Source organism: Carettochelys insculpta, chromosome 7 (assembly GCF_033958435.1).
Source record: "Carettochelys insculpta isolate YL-2023 chromosome 7, ASM3395843v1, whole genome shotgun sequence".
NCBI lineage: Eukaryota > Metazoa > Chordata > Testudines > Carettochelyidae > Carettochelys > Carettochelys insculpta.
The window spans coordinates 43413184-43432828 of record NC_134143.1 but is presented as its reverse complement, the minus strand read 5'-3'; the positions used below and the strand labels follow the sequence as shown (position 1 = coordinate 43432828).

General features: G+C 41.2%; 1 protein-coding gene across 6 annotated transcripts in view; it reads left to right on the top strand.

The window, feature by feature from the left end:
* Positions 1–19645, top strand: part of BLNK (B cell linker) — a 169766-nt gene that overhangs the window by 124158 nt on the left and 25963 nt on the right. For 4 of the 6 annotated variants that reach the window (XM_075000426.1, XM_075000425.1, XM_075000422.1 and 1 more), the window contains 7 exons: positions 6542–6598; positions 9896–9945; positions 12484–12524; positions 14871–15027; positions 16290–16441; positions 17281–17359; positions 19492–19617. In XM_075000426.1, the coding sequence (XP_074856527.1) occupies positions 6542–6598; positions 9896–9945; positions 12484–12524; positions 14871–15027; positions 16290–16441; positions 17281–17359; positions 19492–19617 (662 nt within the window). The remainder of the gene's footprint in view (positions 1–6541; positions 6599–9895; positions 9946–12483; positions 12525–14870; positions 15028–16289; positions 16442–17280; positions 17360–19491; positions 19618–19645) is intronic. The other 2 variants (XM_075000421.1, XM_075000424.1) reach the window with 1 other exon arrangement.

The following is a 19645-nucleotide window of genomic DNA, read 5'->3' as shown; positions in this document are numbered from 1 at the left end:
GATCCAGGTGGGCAAAATCAGCCCCAGGGGCTGGATCTGCCCTGCCAAGCATTCCTCTCTGGCCTGCCCAGCTGATTAGCAGAGCATTCATACTTACAGCCAGCAGCATGTTTTAAGCTGCCCCTCCCCGCAATCTAGTTCCATCTGCAGCTGGGCTGCCCCTAGGATTCTCCTGCTAGCTGTGTAGTGGGGGAGGGGTGAAGAAAAGAGGGGCGTGCTGAAGTCAGGGTGTTCCCCTGTGCCTGAACCCCATCTCTGCAGAGCAGGGATTTAGGAGAGGAGGACACACAATGGCGCTGCTCTAGTCTGAAGCTTGCACGGTCAGTGATTCACTGAGGAGTGCAGAGCAGGGCAGATTTCTCTTAAAGAGACAGAGGGGTGGCTTCTCTCAGAAACTTAACTAGCAGCCGCCAGCCCACACATTCTGTGCCACTGTCATGCACATCCAGTCTGTGCCACATACAGCCACTGTCACATATATACTGCAGCACACGCTCAGTCTGTCACACACAAGGTGTTTCTCTTCCATACTTACACACTCTTTGTCTCCCTCTGTAGCCCCCAGCCCCAACCTTTCTGCCCAAGGTCCCAGCCCTTCTACGGAGCCCAGAGCCAGCCCACAACTGGTACCAAAATTTGTAGAATGGCCCCTCTGCAAAAATTATTGTTCACCCCTGTTCCAGAGCTTTATTACAGAGCTGCTCCACATGCAGGATTGCCATTAATATCAATGGAAGCAGTTGCAGAATTGGGCCCAACATTAATTCCATCATATAAGCTGTTGATGGGTCAGTTAATATCTACATGTAATGTGTTCACTGAGGGTGACACTCCCAGGCAAAGTCTGTGTGTCCCCTTTCTCATTAGCCCTATAGTCTGTCTACCCTCGACAATTTAATTTTAATCTGAACTCCTACCTTCATGCAACTAATCAGTCATAAAATTCAAAACTCACTCATTGAATTCAGTTCTCTCAATACATCTACTTTCCAAACATAGCAAGACGTTTTAGAAGAAATCCTTAAAACTAAAACCCTAACCTAAAATTCTTAGTCCAGCAGTAAATTGCAGAATGATTATCATAAAGTAATCAAATGAATGTGTAGATAGATACAGGTGTTTCTTCCTGTTTGATTATACGAATAAGCCATCCTTTATTTCCACAGTCAGACAAATCTTTTAGCACAAGAACTATTAAGCATACACACTAATTTTTAAAACATTTCTTTCATGTGGGATTAACATACGTATGTGACAATCTGATAATCCATGGATCATTGATTAGTGTTGTTTAGAAAGATGTGTACAAGATATATTATGAACTTTTTGAAAAATATTTTTTTCCAGGTTTTCAGGATGCATTTGCAGTGATAGGACACAATACACAGAATAACTCAATGTTGTCTATCAGTACAATTCAGACACTGAAAATGCAAAAGCACACAGAACACTGTACTTATGTAACCCACACACCTATGTGTGGTTAACAGTCCCATGTAGCGGTACGTAGACCACTTCACTTAAGTAACAATAATCATGAAGGCTATATTTGAAACTGAAAAGTATTATTTTAGTATGTGCTAAGTAGGAGTTGTCCTGTCCTTGTACATGAAATGGAACCCATTGGCTACGTCTACACGTGAAGCCAACATCGAAATAGCTTATTTCGATGTAGCAACATCGAAATAGGCTATTTCGATGAATAACGTCTACACGTCCTCCAGGGCTGGCAACGTCGATGTTCAACTTCAACATTGCGCGGCACCACATCGAAATAGGCGCTCCGAGGGAACGTCTACACGCCAAAGTAGCACACATCGAAATAAGGGTGCCAGGCACAGCTGCAGACAGGGTCACAGGGCGGACTCAACAGCAAGCCGCTCCCTTAAAGGGCCCCTCCCAGACACAGTTGCACTAAACAACACAAGATACACAGAGCTGACAACTGGTTGCAGACCCTGTGCCTGCAGCATGGATCCCCAGCTGCCGCAGCAGCAGCCAGAAGCCCTGGGCTAAGGGCTGCTGCCCACGGTGACCATAGAGCCCCGCAGGGGCTGGAGAGAGAGCATCTCTCAACCCCCCAGCTGATGGCCGCCATGGAGGACCCAGCAATTTCGACGTTGCGGGACGCGGATCGTCTACACGGTCCCTACTTCGACGTTGAACGTCGAAGTAGGGCGCTATTCCGATCCCCTCATGAGGTTAGCGACTTCGACGTCTCGCCGCCTAACGTCGAAGTTAACTTCGAAATAGCGCCCGACGCTTGTAGCCGCGACGGGCGCTATTTCTAAGTCAGTGCCACTACTTCGAAGTAGCGTGCACGTGTAGACACAGCTATTGTGTGATAGAGCGCTCTCTCACTGTAGTCCAGGGATGCACATGAGAATGAAGCAAGGAAATTCAATACTAAAGGTTACACTTTTTCCTTCATGCAGCTGGTTACAAGTAAATATGCCTGTGGCTTGCAGAATATCTCATATTCAGATGTCACATAACCTCATCACAGTCTACACATGGGCACAACAGCACAACGGAAGGGCGAATATCAGACTAACCTTTGGCTGGGCTGTTGTCAGTTTGACAGAGCCTTCAGCAACTGAAACATACTTTGCCTTTACAGGGGTTTTTACCAGGATGTATGTACAAATTGCAGAGCTCTGGATGTGCATGAAACGCAATTGATGTAAGGAGGAATCTGCCCTAATGAAGTTGAATCAAAACCTTGGGTTTCTTAAAAAATAATGTCACAGGAGCAGCTTTAGAGCAATTAGACTTAATAACTTCATAGTGGGTCAGCAGCAAAGCATCCAAAATAAAGCACATTCCACAAATGAAAGAAGGATCTCAGAGTTATAATTTTCAGAGAAAATCATTTTACATAGTTGTTTTCACCTGGGGATGAAATCCTGAGTTAAAGAGTATGGCTTTGAGGATGTGCCCTCTCTTTAAGAAGGAGAACTGAAAAATAATAGGAGTTAAATGTAGGTAGAAGCCTGTCAGGAGGGAAGTAACAGCCTGCATCAGTCAGATACAAAATGGGCATTACAGGGCTACAGCTCTTCAATGCTCCCAGATTTAAAGAGCCAGCCACCAGAAGAACAGGCTGGGGAAGGAGTCTGTTGAAGGGTGAAGCAAGCATAGAACTCAGTATTAACCAGTAAACTAAGAAATAAAGTGTGCCCTAAGGAAGCGGGGTGCCAGGGGAGTGGGTGAATTTCTATTTCTCTAGGCACTAGGGAGTCATTGTCATCAACACACATTCAAACTCAAAAGTCTAGCTTGCAACAATCATGGTTGCTGGAAAAATATTTTTAAATTGTCTCATCTTTGCCTTTAGGCTGCACTGTGGTCACGTCATGCTTTTTTCTGAAACCAAGAGGGCTAAAAACATAATCTTTGTTTAAAGCTGAGATACACATGGAGCTAGGGCTTCAAAAAAGCACCAGATGTCACAGGGTGACAAAATTACAGACATTAGTAATAACAGTAAGAATAGAAGATTCCCTGGTACAGAGACAGAACCTGGTGTACATGAGTTAATGTATTGTTTTCAGACTAAATCTTGGCAGTCCCTGCCAAACCTGTTGTTCTTTTTGTGGGCTGTGGCTGCTTTTTCTGCATATAGGTGACATCAGTCCATCTCAGCTACCTTATAGCTTCCAGACATGTCAAGCTTTTGTGGAAACATAGGTTTTCAAAGAAATGGACACACTCGAGGGAAGAAAATGAATTTGTTTTCTGTAGTGTCTCTTCTCCGTCTTTACAATGAGAAATGCAAAATGTGGGCTCAAATGCAGGCCAAGTCTCAGAGTACATCTACCCTACAGGGAAAAGCAACCCTACTGCAGTTGATATTTGGGTGTTTGATTTAGCACACTGAGTAGGGTCAGGTTAAATTGAATTTACAGGGAGCCCCCATCAACCACAGTACGCCTGCCCCCCCCCCCCCCTGCCCATTAGGAGTAAGGGAAATCAATGGGATCATAAGGTCCTGTAGACCTCCCTTAGTGGATATGGCACAGAAACCCAAATTAAGGTATGTTGACTTTAGCTACATAATTAACTTAGCTGAAACAGCATACCTTAATTTGCCCTTCCTCTGTAGTGTAGGTCTTCCTTAAGTAGTATCCAACTTTACTGAAGTCAGTGTAAGTGCACCTCTTTACACCAGGCCTGAATGCATCCCATGGATTATTCACAGAACGTTTGTACTACAAGTCTTAAATGAAGACTGGTTGAGCAATCCTGGAATATATTCTGTTCATTAATAATTTGCATTAAAACAGTGTCTACTCCCATTGAGACAGGTGATTTATAGATAAGTAAACAAGTAGTTCCTGCCTCTGAGAGCTCACATTCTAGGCTACTTGAAATTATTTTTGTTGAGAGGAAATTAGAATATATTTAATTGTTTTGTGTGTGTGTGTTTGTGAGTCCTTCTGATGGCTGTATGAATATAAGTAACTACAGAGAAGAGAACCAAGAATCACTGTCTTTGTTTCTTAAAAGTCCACCTGCTCTTGTTGTTTGTTCTCCACTTAATCACAATCTCCCTCTCTGTGAAATGAGATATTTGGCCCAGATCCTGCCAACATGCCCACGCTTACCTTTAATTGTGTATGTAACTGCTTACAGGCAAAAAAGCAGTACTGTAACACCTTAAACACTAACATTAATATTTATTGGCTTTTGTGGGACAGACCCACTTCTTCAGATCTGGAGAATAACCCTGGAAAGTATTATTGGTATAAGTATTAATAATCCTGCTATTCTCCAGATCTGAAGAAGTGGTTCTGTCCCATGAAAGCTCATCTCCTAATAAATATTATTAGTCTTTAATGTACTACATGACTGCTTTCTTTGTTTTGTATAGATACAGACTAACACAGCTACCTCTCCAGACTATTCTGCTTACAGGCTGGGACATTTAGTTGCTGTGCAGATCATGATTTCCTACTGAGATTGTAATGTGCGGTGTTTTACTCACTGTACACTGAGTACATCATATTTCAAACCAGTCAGGAAAACAAACCCAAGCACCTGGAGAAAGATGTAACAAAACAGAAACAGTATAATTATATAAGTAATTTAGCGGAATTAAAAAGAAACTAGTGTTTCAATGTGCCAATGTAATGGGTTTCAGATTTTTTATTATTGATGCTCAATGCCTTTTGTTAATAAAATGGAAGAGTCCCTTAAAGTCAAAAATATTATATCATGTAGCCATAAACATTACTGGACCACAGTTTTGTGCAAAAAGAAATACGTAAAACCATATCAAGAACATTAATAACACTCATGGACAGCTTCATAAATATTTTAGAGCCTTTCTTTATCACCTGACACTTCCAAAGCAACAACAAAACATTCCACTCCACCATGAGATTCTAATTTTGGACTGGGTTGTTATCAATCACTTTAATTTCTCTAGTTCAGAATTCTGACAAAATTGACAGGTTCAATGAATAATAGTTGTGTTTATGTAGTGCACTCAGGGTACTGCACAACAATAAATACAGTAAAAACATAATATTAACTGAAGAAAGCAACATAATAAAAAAATCACCCTGCAAGCAGAAATGGGCAAGAAGAATATATCCTGCATGGAAGGACCAACAATAGTAAAACTAAAGAAAACTTTTCTTAAACACTGGGCAATATGGGTCAAAATGCAAAGTAAATGAAACTGTTTGCCATTATGATATCTTTTGGAACCACTTCTGATGTAATTGCCTGTGTTGCTGATAAAAGTGTGATGCCCACAGACCCAGGCATAGAACCTGCAAGCACAGGGTCCAAAGCCCTGTACTCTACCACAGGAGCTAAGGACCAGCTGGCTCTCAAGCAGACACTTCACTCACCCCAGATGAGGTCTCAGTGCCTCTGGGTAGTACATGCTTCCCTGGGCTGAGGAAGCATGTCCTGAGCTTCTGAGACCTTCCAGCAGTTCTTCTCAGCCAATGCACTAGTTGTAATGCTGACAGACCTGGGTTGCTGACCCCAGAGATGGAACCTGCAAGCCTAGGGTCTAAAGCCCTACACTCTACCACATGAGGTGAAGGCCAGCTGACTCTAAGCCAAGGCTGTAGAGCAGAGACTTCACTCACCCCAGATGAGGTCTCAGTACCTCTGGGTACTACAAAAGATATGTTTAGAGCAACTGTGATCTCCTCCGCAAACAATATGCATTTAGACAGGACTTGATTCTCTTCTACTGAAGTCATTTGGAGTTTTGCTATTAAACAGGACAGAATTATGTATATTGGCATTGCTCACAAAAAGCAGTCCTCAAGGGTACAAGTATGATAGATGAACATATTTATTAATTTGTCGACAATGGCAAAATTCCCACTGACTTCAATGAGACCAAGGTGACACAGTGTTTGGCATACACTAAATAGTACTAACACGGTGCAGTATTTTTTACGTGGCTTTGTGGTTGAATTTTAGAATAACTAACATATTTGAAGAAACTAACAAACACAGATGTTGACATAAATTTCTGTGACAGAAACATAATTTCTTTTCTATTGCTATTTAGGTTCCAAAATGAACAAGTGGCCTTAATTTGCAAAACTGGGAAAAATACTTGGGATCGGTATGCTATTTCAGAATTACACAAGGCATGATAGACGGCTCAGATGTAGAGCTCTTCTGTGTTTCTTATGCTTTTGTCGAAACATATTTAATGTATTCTGCCAGGGCCACTGCCAGGATATACAGTCTCTCTCAAATTACTGAAGCAAAACCTCCCTATTTATGATTCCCACCATTTACCATATGGGCCAACCCACCTATCCTCCCCCCTCTCTCAGAAGGGACCTTATGGGCTTCCTTTCCATGATTTTCCTTTTTCTCTGGTGTTCTTGTGCACCTCAGCATGATTCCAGCACAGTACAGAATGGCGTGCTGGATTTGTGGGCACCTTTTTATTAAACCTAGAGCTGGGACAAAGCACCAGCCCTTTTTCCCCTGGCAGTGGCCCTGATTATTTCTTTCTGATATTCGTGTGCTAACCTGGATGAGATGTAGGGATAATTCTTTTAAGAACGTTTAATAACTTATTTCCTGCAGCATAAGTTATACTCAGCTAGTCTGACACTAATAGCCATTCAGGAAGGATTAAGAAAGCTTGGCAAACTCTGAAAAATGTTCTGTTGATATTTGAGCCTGATAATGAATTCATTTTGGCCATACCTGCATCATGCATGTGTTTATGCTCACTTCCTGCAATTTAGAACAGTACAGTTTTATTACAGGTTGAACCTCTCTAATCTGGCACCCTTGGACCTGACCAGTGCCAAATGAGAGAATTTGCCAGACCACAGGAGGTCAATATTGTCTAGCAGCAGTACCAGCACTTCTACTGCTTACTGGGCTCTTAGACGAAATTTAGGGGTAAATTAGAGCTAGAACACTGCAAGCCAGGACAGGTGGCTATAGATAAACTTTATGCGATCACGTGAAACTTGGCCATACCCCTGATAAGCAGATATCCAGATAACTAAAATCATGCCAGACCACGGATGTTGCCAGATGAGAGAGTGCCAGACCAGAGAGGTTCAGCCTGCAGCACAAACTGTGGCAGAAATCAAATCTTACAGTTTGCACATCTGGGTATACAATCAGATGCATTCTGCCAATCAGAGAACAGAAACAACATTTATATATGAATTTTAGCTGAACAGTCACAAGTAAGCAGGATGCTCATGTCTTTAATATTGAGTATCAAATTCTTGCAGCAAACTGTTAAAAAAAAACAAAAACAAAAAATGGGGAAAATAAGAGAATAAATTGAAGAAATCACAATGGCTCAGAGACCATCACGAAGCACACAAGAAAATGTTACAATCAGCGTGGACATTTTTCCCAATAAATTGTTCGCTTAGCTCTGTGGACAAATATCCCCAGAAGCACTGTTTTGGGACCTGATTGGAGTCAATGGGAGTTTCTTCATTGATTTTGACATTGGCTTAGGACTGGGATGTGGTCTCATTAGTGCTAAGGAAAATAGCTGGATTACATATTAAAAATTATTCTAAAAGGGCATTTTCATGCAAAGTGTATTAATAATTTATATTAATATTAAAAAAACCCAAAACATTGCTAGCTTCAGATACTTCCATTCAAGCAGGTAATATCCCATATGAATCATTCAGTCTCACTTGAAAAGCAGTCATGTAGCACTTTAAAGACTAACATAATAATTTATTAGGTGATAAATTACTTTAGTGTTTAAAGTGCTACATGACTGTTTTTTTTGTTTTGATAGCACACAGGCTAACACAGCTCTCTCTCTGTCACTATTCAATCTGACTTGAATAATTCAACAGAAATGTGTACCTCTCCTTATGAGGTAATGTCAGTAATAAATAGATCACTATACTGCGCTTCTTTAGAAGTGCTTTCCTGAGGTTTGCCATTAAACAAACAGGAATGTGCATGATTTTAAAATCTAGGTATAGCATAGCTCAGTTATAACTGAAGAGTAGCCTATGTAGAATGTTTCAATCTTTCTATAAATAATTTTTTGGCTCACTCAGTACTACAGAATCAAAGCTATTCCAGTGGTATTCCCTTATGAATAATAATTAGTATGAAACCAAGTGGGAAGAAGGGGCTTTCGAAATCAGGGGGTCCTTTCAAAAGGCCCCTGCCTACATGGGAGGTACACATTTTGAAAGTGGCACTTTCTAATTGCATGCCCGCCATCATGCTCCGTATTCATGGGAGCGCCTCATTAGCATCTGCCGAAATCCCTCATTTACATGCCCTCTCTGAAAGGAGGGGGCTAGTGTAGACATGGCCTTACTGTGTTAGTACTTTCACTATTGAATCAAACATGCAGTACCTCATACATTACAGATGCAAAGGCTGAGGACCCAGTTCTGCTCTGATATTAACATAAGTCAGTAACTCCACTGACTGCAAAAGCTATAGATGTACAGTATCTTTGTATGCGAGATCAGAATCTGGCCTGAGAGACAGCCTGGGGGAACTTTTAAGCCTCAGTTAGAATTCAGAGCATATGCAAATCCAGAGTTGTAAATTAGAACCAGGGCTTGTCTACACTGTTTTTGTTCTGTTTTGTTTTGTTTTGTTTTTGGGAAGTGGGGGCGTGTTGAGGGGAAAACCCCCTTTTTTCCAAAAACAAAACAAAACAAAAAACCTAAAATAAACAAATATACAAACAAACACCAAAGCATTCACACAGCCAAGCAGTATAACTCCAGATCAGAGTGCTTTTCCCTCAGAATAATTACTCCAATTCTCAGGACAATTTTGGCCGTCCCCTCACCACCAAAAGATCCAAAGGGTAGATGAACAAAGCACAGCTATTACCGGCTCATGTGAAGTCTCCTTTTGCAATGCTGTGACAGTGAACTGTGGCTGCAAATGAACAGTCCCTTTCGCAATGCTGTGGATGTGTGAATGTGATTTCCTGACATTACTTATTTAGACATTAGAATGTTGAAATAAGTAGCATTGAAAAAACCTGCAGTGTAAACATAGCCGCAGAGAGCACTATGCTGGTTTTTTACCTCGTATATAAGCCATTCCTAGGAGTTTTATAAACCTTAAACAGGCCTTACTTCTTCAAGCACATGTATTTAATGTATAATGCTCTGTAGCTTCTGCTCCTTTGTATATGTTTCTTTTTTTTAAAAGTTCTTAACAAAAAACTTGGATTGTAGTCTGTATTCTTGGCTGTTTCCAACAAGTACCCTCTTTCAGAGCATTTGCCTACAGCTATTGGCTGAGTGTCTGTGACAATGACCTGTGTCTTCAGTTGCAGAATATCTTTTGTCATCAGCTTTTACTATGTGTCTGGCTAATGCTAGCCTTCCTGAAACTATTATTTATTGTCTCATACATGTAATAATGTTATTTATAGGATAAAAAATAAACCCCCTCCAAGTGTGCCACGAAGGGATTATGCTTCAGGTAAGGATGACATAATGGAACTTTAAACTGTATATTTTTTTTCCTAAGAGCATTACAACTGCCTGTTTGCTCACATTTATTTTCTATGGTTTTGTCTAGTCTGCCAATTGAGCAACAAAACGTTTGTCATTCATAGTTGCTTAAATCACCCCCATTCCCAAGACAAAAGTTTTGCTGCATCAAGTGGCAGTGGAAATGGCTCATTTTTGGACAGGAGAGCACTTCTGCCACAACATGAATCCCACTTGTGGGGTGGTGGAAATATTTTGTTGCCAAAAGTGCCAACTCACAGTGGTTACACTGCCCAACTTTTAGTGACAAGGCCACGTTGACACAGCCATGCTGGTAAAAGCTGTGTGGTGTAGACAAATCTAGGTGAGGTGAATCTAAATCATTACCAATAACTTACAGTACAATTCTCTTTGACAAAACTAGGGAGAGCTGCCCCAGAGGGAAGAATAAATAGTAAGAAGTAATGGATAGCGAATGCCTTTTCTAGCTGACTCTCAGAAGTAGCTATCCACCATCTTTGGGATTCATCTGGCCGTGTCGACACTAGCCCCAAACTTCAAAATGGCCATGTAAATGGCCATTTCAAAGTTTACTAATGAAGCGCCACAATACATATTCAGCGCCTCATTAGCATGAGGGCGGCCGCAGCACTTCGAAATTGATGCGGCTTGCCGCCGCGCGGCTCGTCCCGACAGAGCTCCTTTTTGAAAGGACCCCACCTACTTCAAAGACCCCTTATTCCCATCTGCTCATAGGAATAAGGGGACTTCAAAGTAGGTGGGGTCCCTTCGAAAAGGAGCCCCGTTGGGACGAGCCGTGCAGCGGCAACCCGCATCAATTTCGAAGTGCCGCAGCCACCCGCATGCTAATGAGGCGCTGAATATGTATTTCAGCGCTTCATTAGTAAACTTTGAAATGGCCGTGTAAATTGTTATTACTTATTATTATTCATGTAACTGGCCATTTTGAAGTTTGGGGCTAGTGTAGACATAGCCATCTATAGGCCAGTCTCAAGGGGAAAAAGGCTCAATAACTACCTATGCAGATGGCTAGAGAGCCAGGCCAGGTCAGGGTTTATGAGGCTTGTGAAGTGACAGTAAAGAAAGAAATATAGGTAAATAAGTCTCCTTACCTGAATAATACACTCTGATGTTCGTGCTAATATAATGATGGTATAAAACTTTATCATCAGGTATGAGTGGAGCTATATTTGCTTATCTTACGCCATCACTGCCTGCAACTTTATTTAAACCTTTGTTTGAAGTGTTAAGTATTGTTTTGTTAAGGGGAAAATGAAACAGCAGCAGACTAGGTGGGGAGTAACTGGAACTTGTCCAATAATTGTTCGGTAACTTTTATGACCAGTTCCAGGTGGGCAGGCATCCGCACCCTGACCACTTTCACAGTTAATTGGCACCGCACGTGGAACTTTACCAGAGTGGACAAGAGCTGAGCTGTCAGGAGGTCTGAACTAGCCCTTCCTTTCTCTTTGTTACCTTATAAAAACTGACATGGCATTGTGTGGAAGCTTGCATTCCTACTGTTCATAGTAGGAATAAGTAAAGGACTGCATTGTCCAGCACATCAGGCTGGGACTCTTTCATGAGCACTCTGAATTAGGCATGGTCTACACTAGACCTTACAGTTGACTGCAGGTACACAATTCTAGCCACAGCAATTGCGTAGCTAGAATCAACATATCTGCAGTCGACTGTTAGGTCTGTCCTCACTGAGGGATGTTGACCTCCCTTGCTCCTCGTGAGAGCAAGAATTACAGGGGGTTGATTGAGGACTCCCGAGAGATCAATTCTGCATGTCTTTACCAGACATGCAAAATCAAATTCCAGGAGATTAACCCTAACCTAGTTGGTCTTCCCACAAGTGTAGACAAACCCTTAATTTCTAAAACCAGATAAGCAGCCAAAATCAAGTTCTAATTACCTTCACTATTCAGCGAAAACCAAGTGTGGTTGGCACAAACTTTCGGGAATATTTCACTTATTGTGTGTCTGCATGTCTGGAATCCAATAGAGTAATTTAGTCAGGCTGTGGCACACTTGGCCAAAATTTCAAAATGACCATGCTAATGGCCAAATTGAAGAATACTAATAAGGCACTGAAAGGAATATCCAGCACCTCATTAGCATGCCGCCAACCACAGCACTTCAAAAGGGCCACGTTTCACTCACGCGTTGCTCAGCTACACGAGGGTCCTTTTCAAAAGGACTCTGCAAACATTGAAATCCCCTTATTCCTATCAGCTGATAGGAATAAGGGGATTTCAAAGTCTGTGGGGTCCTTTCGAAAAGGACCCCTGCGTAGACAAGCCGCGCGTGAGCGAAACGTGGCACGGCATGCTAATGGGGTGCTGAATATTCATTTCAGTGCCTCATTAGTATTCTCCAATTTGGCCATTAGCATGGCCATTTTGAAGTTTTGGCCAAGTGTGGCCAAAGCCTCAGTGTATAAGACAAATGTTTGTGATAACTCTTCCATTCCCTTAAATAACTCAAATGTTTGGTTTAGAACATGCAGAGGATGAAGATGAACAATGGTCAGATGATTTTGTAAGTATATTTTCCTGGGGACATAAAGCAGTTACTCTTTCAGTTAACTCCACACATAAGATAATAATGAAATTTCAGTTCTGAATCTGATACTTTCAGTCAAATTTACAATTTAGCTATGAAAATCCTACTGTACTTGCAAGATTGAAAATTTTCAAAAACAGTCACCAATTTCGGTGCCTTGATTTTTGGATACCCAGTTTAGAGCTACCTGTGTCCAAGTGCAGAAGCCCTGTTAATGGAAGCTGTAGACCAGGGGTGCACAAAATGGGGGTGGGCCCCATGGAGGGGCATGAAATTTTGTAAGGGGGTGTAACATGATTGGCTGCTGGGTCTCAGGCTCATCCGTCTCATTAAAAATGTTGAAATATATTACCTTTTTATGTATTTATATGCACATTTATATGCCAATTAATAAAGCTTTTTCATTCTACCTAATTATTTTCTACACATGCTGAAAGAGGGTTGGTATTTTTTCCTATGAACATAACCAAAATTTTTGTTGTTTTGGATTACATTAGACAGTCTGGGAGGGGTGCTACTTTCAGAGATGAAAAGTGGGGCCTGATGTAAAGGCTGCACCTACGCTAGCAAGTTCTTTCAAAAGATTTTTCGAAAGAAGAGGGCTCTTTTGAAAGATCCCACAGAGCGCCTACACACAAAAAGCGTTCTTTCAAAAGTAAATCGAAAGAATACAGCACTCCTTTCAAAATCGCTCAACCTTTCTTGTTTCGGGAAGAGTGCCCTCTTTCGAGACCTTCTTTTGAAAGAAAACGTGTAGATGCTCCACAAACCCTTTTTTCGAATGAGCAGTCCTCATGGGTCCTGATTTTTCAATCCAACACCTGTTCTTTTGAAGAGTGAGGGCTGTTTGGATGCTTTCTTTTGAAAGAGCAGATCGCTCTTTTGATGCGCTTTTTTGTGTGTGGACTCCCTCTTTCAAAAGACATTTGTTAGGAAGAAATCTTCTGAAAGGGCTTCTTCTGAAAGATCTCTGTAGTGTAGGTGTAGCCAAAAAGTTTGGTCTCCTCTGCTGTGGATGATGGGCACCTTAGAAATTCAGGGTTATGGTGTCTCAAGTTGAACATCCAAAAAATGGGGCACCAAAAATTAGTGGGCACTTCTGAAAAAATATTGGCCTATGCTTAATTAGAAGACTTGCAGATAATTTTAGATGTCACATTCATCTGTGTTGCCAAATTTGTTTTTAGTAACTTATTTTTGGCAGCACCTGTGGTAGAGTATGTTAGGTTTTTTCCAAACGCTTGAATAAACACAGGATGAAATCCTACCCCATTGAAGACAGTGGAAAAATTCCCACTGATTTCAGTGAGTCCAGGATTTCAGCTACAGTTCCTGCTCCTCCAAGGGCATAGATACAGTCTATATCAATTCACTCTTCACTCTCCTCTGTGGTAACATTCAGTCTCCATTTTCTCACATTTAAGATATATTGAATGTTTATCCATTTTTACTGAGTCTGTGCTTCTTGGAGTTGATCCTTTACAGAATCACAATTCTGAAGACTTCTAAATTTGCCTAAATTCGAGGAAAGTTCCGATCCAAACTTTGTAGCTCAATCCAATCTCTATTTTTCTTTATATTCAAGATGCCCCAACTTTCCTTGTACGAAGAGTATTAAGATCATTCATTAATCCTTAGCAAACTAGCTAATTCCCAGTTGTGTCACTCTGTGATTGGCTATCTTCTTAGGCTTTGGGGGTGAGGCTCTATCAGGTAGGTTAGAGTGTGGTAGGAGATCTCGGGACTTTGGAGTGAAACAAAGAACACTTTTTGCAGGACAAAGAACACTCCTTGTTCTACAGTCTGTTTCTCTCAAACAACACGTGTCTAGTTCCTGACCTCTCTCTGAAGACCAGAAACCAGGAAGGGAAGACCGAGGTCACATTAGCAGCTGAGGTTGAGATTGGAAGGAACTGGCTCCCAGGAGGGTGGGCCGGGGGAGAAGCATAAGGCTGTTGACTCACTGATGTGGGGGTGCAGGCCCAGTGTAGCAAAGAGCCTGTGAAGCTGGGAGCGAGAAAGAGAAATAGGAAGTGAGAGATCTGTGGTGTTCTAGTGGTGAACAGAGTAGTGCTTAGGGGTACTAAAAATCAGGGTGATTGTCTAAGAGTTCAATCTTTTTTTTTTCCAGAGCAAAAATATGTCTCATACATGTTATATGCAATAGAGTAACATTAATGAAGTGTTCAAACTGTCATATGACCAGGAAGTGTTTTTGTAGATTAGCAAATAATTCAACTGGTGGGGTGTCTGCATGTTAATTCCATGAATGAAACTGCAAGTATTTTACAAAGTAAGAAATGGGAAGATGTGTGTTTCTAGGACAGTGATTACGAAAACCCAGATGCCCACTCTGATTCAGAGATGTATGTGGTCCCCAGTGAAGAGAACTGCGATGACAGTTATGAGCCCCCTCCAGCCGAGCAAGAGAAAAAGAAGATGCCCTCTTCATTCTCATTTTCAAGGGGAGAATATGCAGGTACCTATGAAATCTTTGGTTATACCAGTCTGTCAGTCCCTCAGCTCTTGAGACCAGTCACACAACCACTAAACTGAAAAACAGGGAAAGAATTTCAGATGGTCTCCATGTAGAGCAAAGCTCTTTCTTTTCTCAGGAGTTAGCCTCAAAAGGAGGAAGGCCTGGTTGTTCTCAGCCCCGATTATCAGGGTACCTGTTTCCTGGGGCACTCATGGATTTGTTGGGGGCTGAGACCCCCCCTCCCCCATACAGCATTGCCACTGCCTTCTTTGTTTGTACTAGTATATTTTGTACGCTGCCTACAGGCTTTATAAGGAACACTAATAAACTATCATCACCTAATAAGCTATTTTGTTAGTCTTTAAAGAGCTACTGGACTGCATTTTGGCTTTGATCATATATAGACTAGCACAGCTATCTCTCTGTTACTAATAAACTAAGGAATAAAACAATATGCATGGGAGTGCTAGGGGAAAATTTCACTGACCATGTCTCAGATATCACCTAATCAGTCTAATCTAGGGACTGGTTCTTCTGTGACGTATTTAAGGTCAAGCAGGAGGGACAGAAAATTAAAGGAGCCCTCTTTTTCTATCTTGTTTATATCCTGACTTGTTAGCGAAAAAAGTCTGAAGCAGGGGTTGTAACACTCCCAGAGATCTAAGCTTATCCTGTCCTTAACAATCGGGCATGGGCAGCAGGTATCCTGAAAAACAGGACTAGAAGGACATGAGTCTGCTTATATCACTCCAACAAAGAGACCCTTCACTTCCCTTCAACATTTTATTCTGTTTTAGCCAAATAGTATTCCCATTGATATTAATGTGGGTTTTACATATCGCAGGCTAAGGTTTGGGCCATTGGGAAAAATATTACCAACATAACCGTTCTCTCCTCACATCCCTCCTGCTCAATTCCTTTCTGTTTCATTATCTGAGGCTTGGATACTGGACAAAAATTAGAGTGCCTGATGGGTAGCTGGCTAGATCACGAGCACATGGTTTGCACACTCTTCAAATAATGAGGGATTATATTACCCCTTGTAGATAGGTAGGTTGTCATATCATCTTGCCCACCTTTCTGCATGGGAGGTCATATGCTGTAGTACTTGAGGACTACAGCACATAATCGCCTCCAGTCAAAGAACATTATATGTCATCTGTGCCATATTACCAGAGTAAAGACACTCAGTTTGCATAGGTATTGAAACAACTGTTTGCAGTAATTATGTACTAAACTTGTTATTTTCCCCTCATTTAAAGACAACCGCACTACCCACCAGGAGCCATTCCCAAGCAGGCCAAGTCAGTCTTTAGTTCAGCCCAAGAATCCTTCTAAACCATCTCTGCTATCATCATCTGTTGCTCTGAAACCAAAAGCACCACCTAAGACTGAAGAGTTCAATGAGGATGAGGTAAGGCTCAGAGATACACAAGTCTTTACAGTACAGATGAATTATTGCCCTTGAGTAGCATGCTGTACATGGTTAATATGCTCACCTTTCACAGCTCACTGCTGTAATTGAATCATTACACAGCTCATAAAAGTAAATGCATAGTGTCTCACTAATTTTTACTGGACATTTACTCCCCATTGTAAAAGACCTATTCAGCCCACTAAGCATTCTTGTGTTCACCAGAGACAGTCAGCAGGTAGGTCAGGAAGGAACAGAAATGTTGAGCCAGAGGGGAGGGTTACAGGGTAGTGAGACAGTAGTGCTATGTCTACACAACAGAGCTGTTTCAGGATACCTTGGTATCCTGAAATAGCTACTCTGCATCTTTGAAACATGCTTGTTATTTCAAAATATTTTTCAAAATAATGGGCATGCTATTTCAGCATCCCTATACTCCTAGTTGCAGGAGAAGTAAGGGATGCTTCGAACTAGGGAATATTTTGACATTTGACGCTGTTCAGACAGCATTAAATGCCAAAACAGCCTATTTCAAAGTAAACTCGAAACAAGAGATGCAATTTGCATAGAGCAAATTGCGTATCTTACTTTGAGTTTGGGGTGCTGTTTAGACATAGCCTAGGTGATCCATCAGCTATACCACAATTGGATCTATTTGATGAAGGGGAGAAGTCCATGGAAAAGCCCAGCCTTCTCTAGTCATGGAGGGAGTTTAGATGCCTGAGACAGGTATTGTTGTTAGTGCATCTTGTCCATTCCTGACAAGACAGGCTTCTGCCACATGGTGTATTTGATATAGTGCACACTTAGCTTGTAGTTTTTCTCTGCATTTTTCTCAGGGTGATTATATCGTGCCAGTGGATGATGATGATAACTACATTGAACCTACAGAAGGCAGCTCTTCACAACCTATGAAACGTGAGTTTCGTCTTTTAAGCACATGATAATTATATGCTAGGGTAAATGCGGTGCCACTGGATGTCTATTGCTAGGGTTCGTGGTAGGACTGTGCACCAATTAAAAAAATTAATCATGATTAATTACAGTGTTAAAAATAGAAAACAGTTTATTTAATGTTTTGGATGTTTTCCACATATTCAAAGCTACTGATTTCAGTTACATGACAAAATCTGAAGTGGACAGTGCTCACTTTATATTTATTTTTAGTATAAATATTTGAATTTTAAAAAAGAAAAGAAATAGTATTTTTCAATTCCCCATTACAAGTATGGGTGGTGCAGTCTCTTTATCATGCACATTGAGCTTACAAATGCAGAATTAGATACAAATTAATGGCATTCAAAAATAAAACTATGTAAAACTTAAGTGCCTACAAGTGCACTCAGTCCTACTTTGCATTGTAATGAAGAAGCGCAGACATTATCATCTCCGGTAAATGTAAACCAGTTTGGTTTTTAGTGCAGTTATGTAACAAAAAAGTATAGATTTGTAAGTTGCACATTCATCATAAAGCAAATGCACTCTTTTCTCTTGGCGGTCACTAGGACATCGTCATGTCATCCTCCTAATTGAGTCTGTTGAAGGCTGACCAGCACAATTATGGAGCCACTGGTCTTATCACAGAAAGGGCAGGTGTTAGTAGCTGTTGGAGAGGCATGGGAAAGTTTTTGCTTCTCTGTTTCCCTTCTCTGCCTCTCCTCATCTGCATTGCAGTGGGGCCTCTCAAATTGTGCCACCCTCTCACAGATTACCGGTCTCCACTGGGGATGGTCCTGGGTAAGGTTCTCCCAAGTGTCGATGCCGATGCTGCACTTTGTCATGTGCACCTTCAGCATGTCCTTAAATCACTTCTTCTGACCCCCAACACTCTTCCATCCTTCCTTCATCTTGGAAAACAGAATCTGTTTTGGGTGATGCTGATTAGACATCTGGACCATGTGACCAGTCCAACGAAGTTGCTGGCAAATGATAATAGTTTCAGTGCTGGTTATGGTCTACTCTTCCAGGATGCTAGCCTTTCTGTGCCTATCCTTCCAAGAGATATTTAGGATTCTCCTGAGGCAATGCTGATGAGATTGTTCAAGTGCCTTCAAATGACACTAGTATGTTATCCATGTTTCACATGTGTACAGTAGCATTGGAATAACCACTGCATAGTATACAAGGAGCTTTGTCTTGGAATAGATGTCCTGTTTTTGAAGACCCTTTGTCTTTCACTTTCATGATAAAGCAATTGCACTACAGTACTTGTGTAAGGTGAATTTAAAATAATGTCTTTTATCTTTTTGCAGTTCAAATATTTGTAATAAAAATATAAAGTGATCACTGTACACTTTTATATTCTATGTTGTAACATAAATCTTATTAAATCTTAAATTTATTTGAAAATGTAGAAAACAGCCAAACACCTTTAATAAATTTCAATTGATATTATATCCTTTACAGTGTAAATAAAACTGTGATTAATTTTAATTAATCTTTTAATGTCAATTTCTGATTTAATCACATGATTTAACTGTGACTAATCAACAGCCTTATTTCATAGAAACGAGACTAAAAAGCCTGCAGTTAAATGAGGGGAAGCTTGGGTCCCCTAACTAGGGAAATCCAAGGACAGAGGTTAGGGCTTTCTTTCCGAACTGCCATATTTGACTTCTAGCTCTCTTTCTGTGAGCTTTCACTGTCCTGCACCCCTACAGCAGAGAATCTTGGCTTGGTTTGGCATGTTTCTCTGCTCGTCCAAAACACTACTTTATTAAAATTCTTTACCTGCTGGGGAGTGCAGGCAGATATTTAAGAAACGGAGATGTGGGAATTCATTCTTTTACCTCAGGTGCACCTTGGGTTTACTTAGTGGGGAATTAAAATATAAAGTGAAAAGTCAATTGGGTATGTTCTTTGCCATGGCTGACAATGTTGGGTATTTATGGCATGGTGGAAGCACTGAGAATGAGATTACTCACATGAATCAGGGGATCTTCTTCTGCCACAAATAAATTTTTCAGGGTCTCTTGACTCACCCTCATCCCTTTGTCCTTGTTCTCATGTCACATAAATGACTTTGGTATGTTTGTCTCTTTTGTTTTAAGCTGCTGTAAACAGATCTACCAAGCCAACGAAGCCAATTCTTCCTGGCTCTGCCAGATCCTCAACGAAGCCAATTCTTCCTGGCTCTGCCAGATCCTCTCCTGCTCCTGTGCCTCCTTCCATGCTAGGTATGCAGAGGTTATATTGGTGTCATGG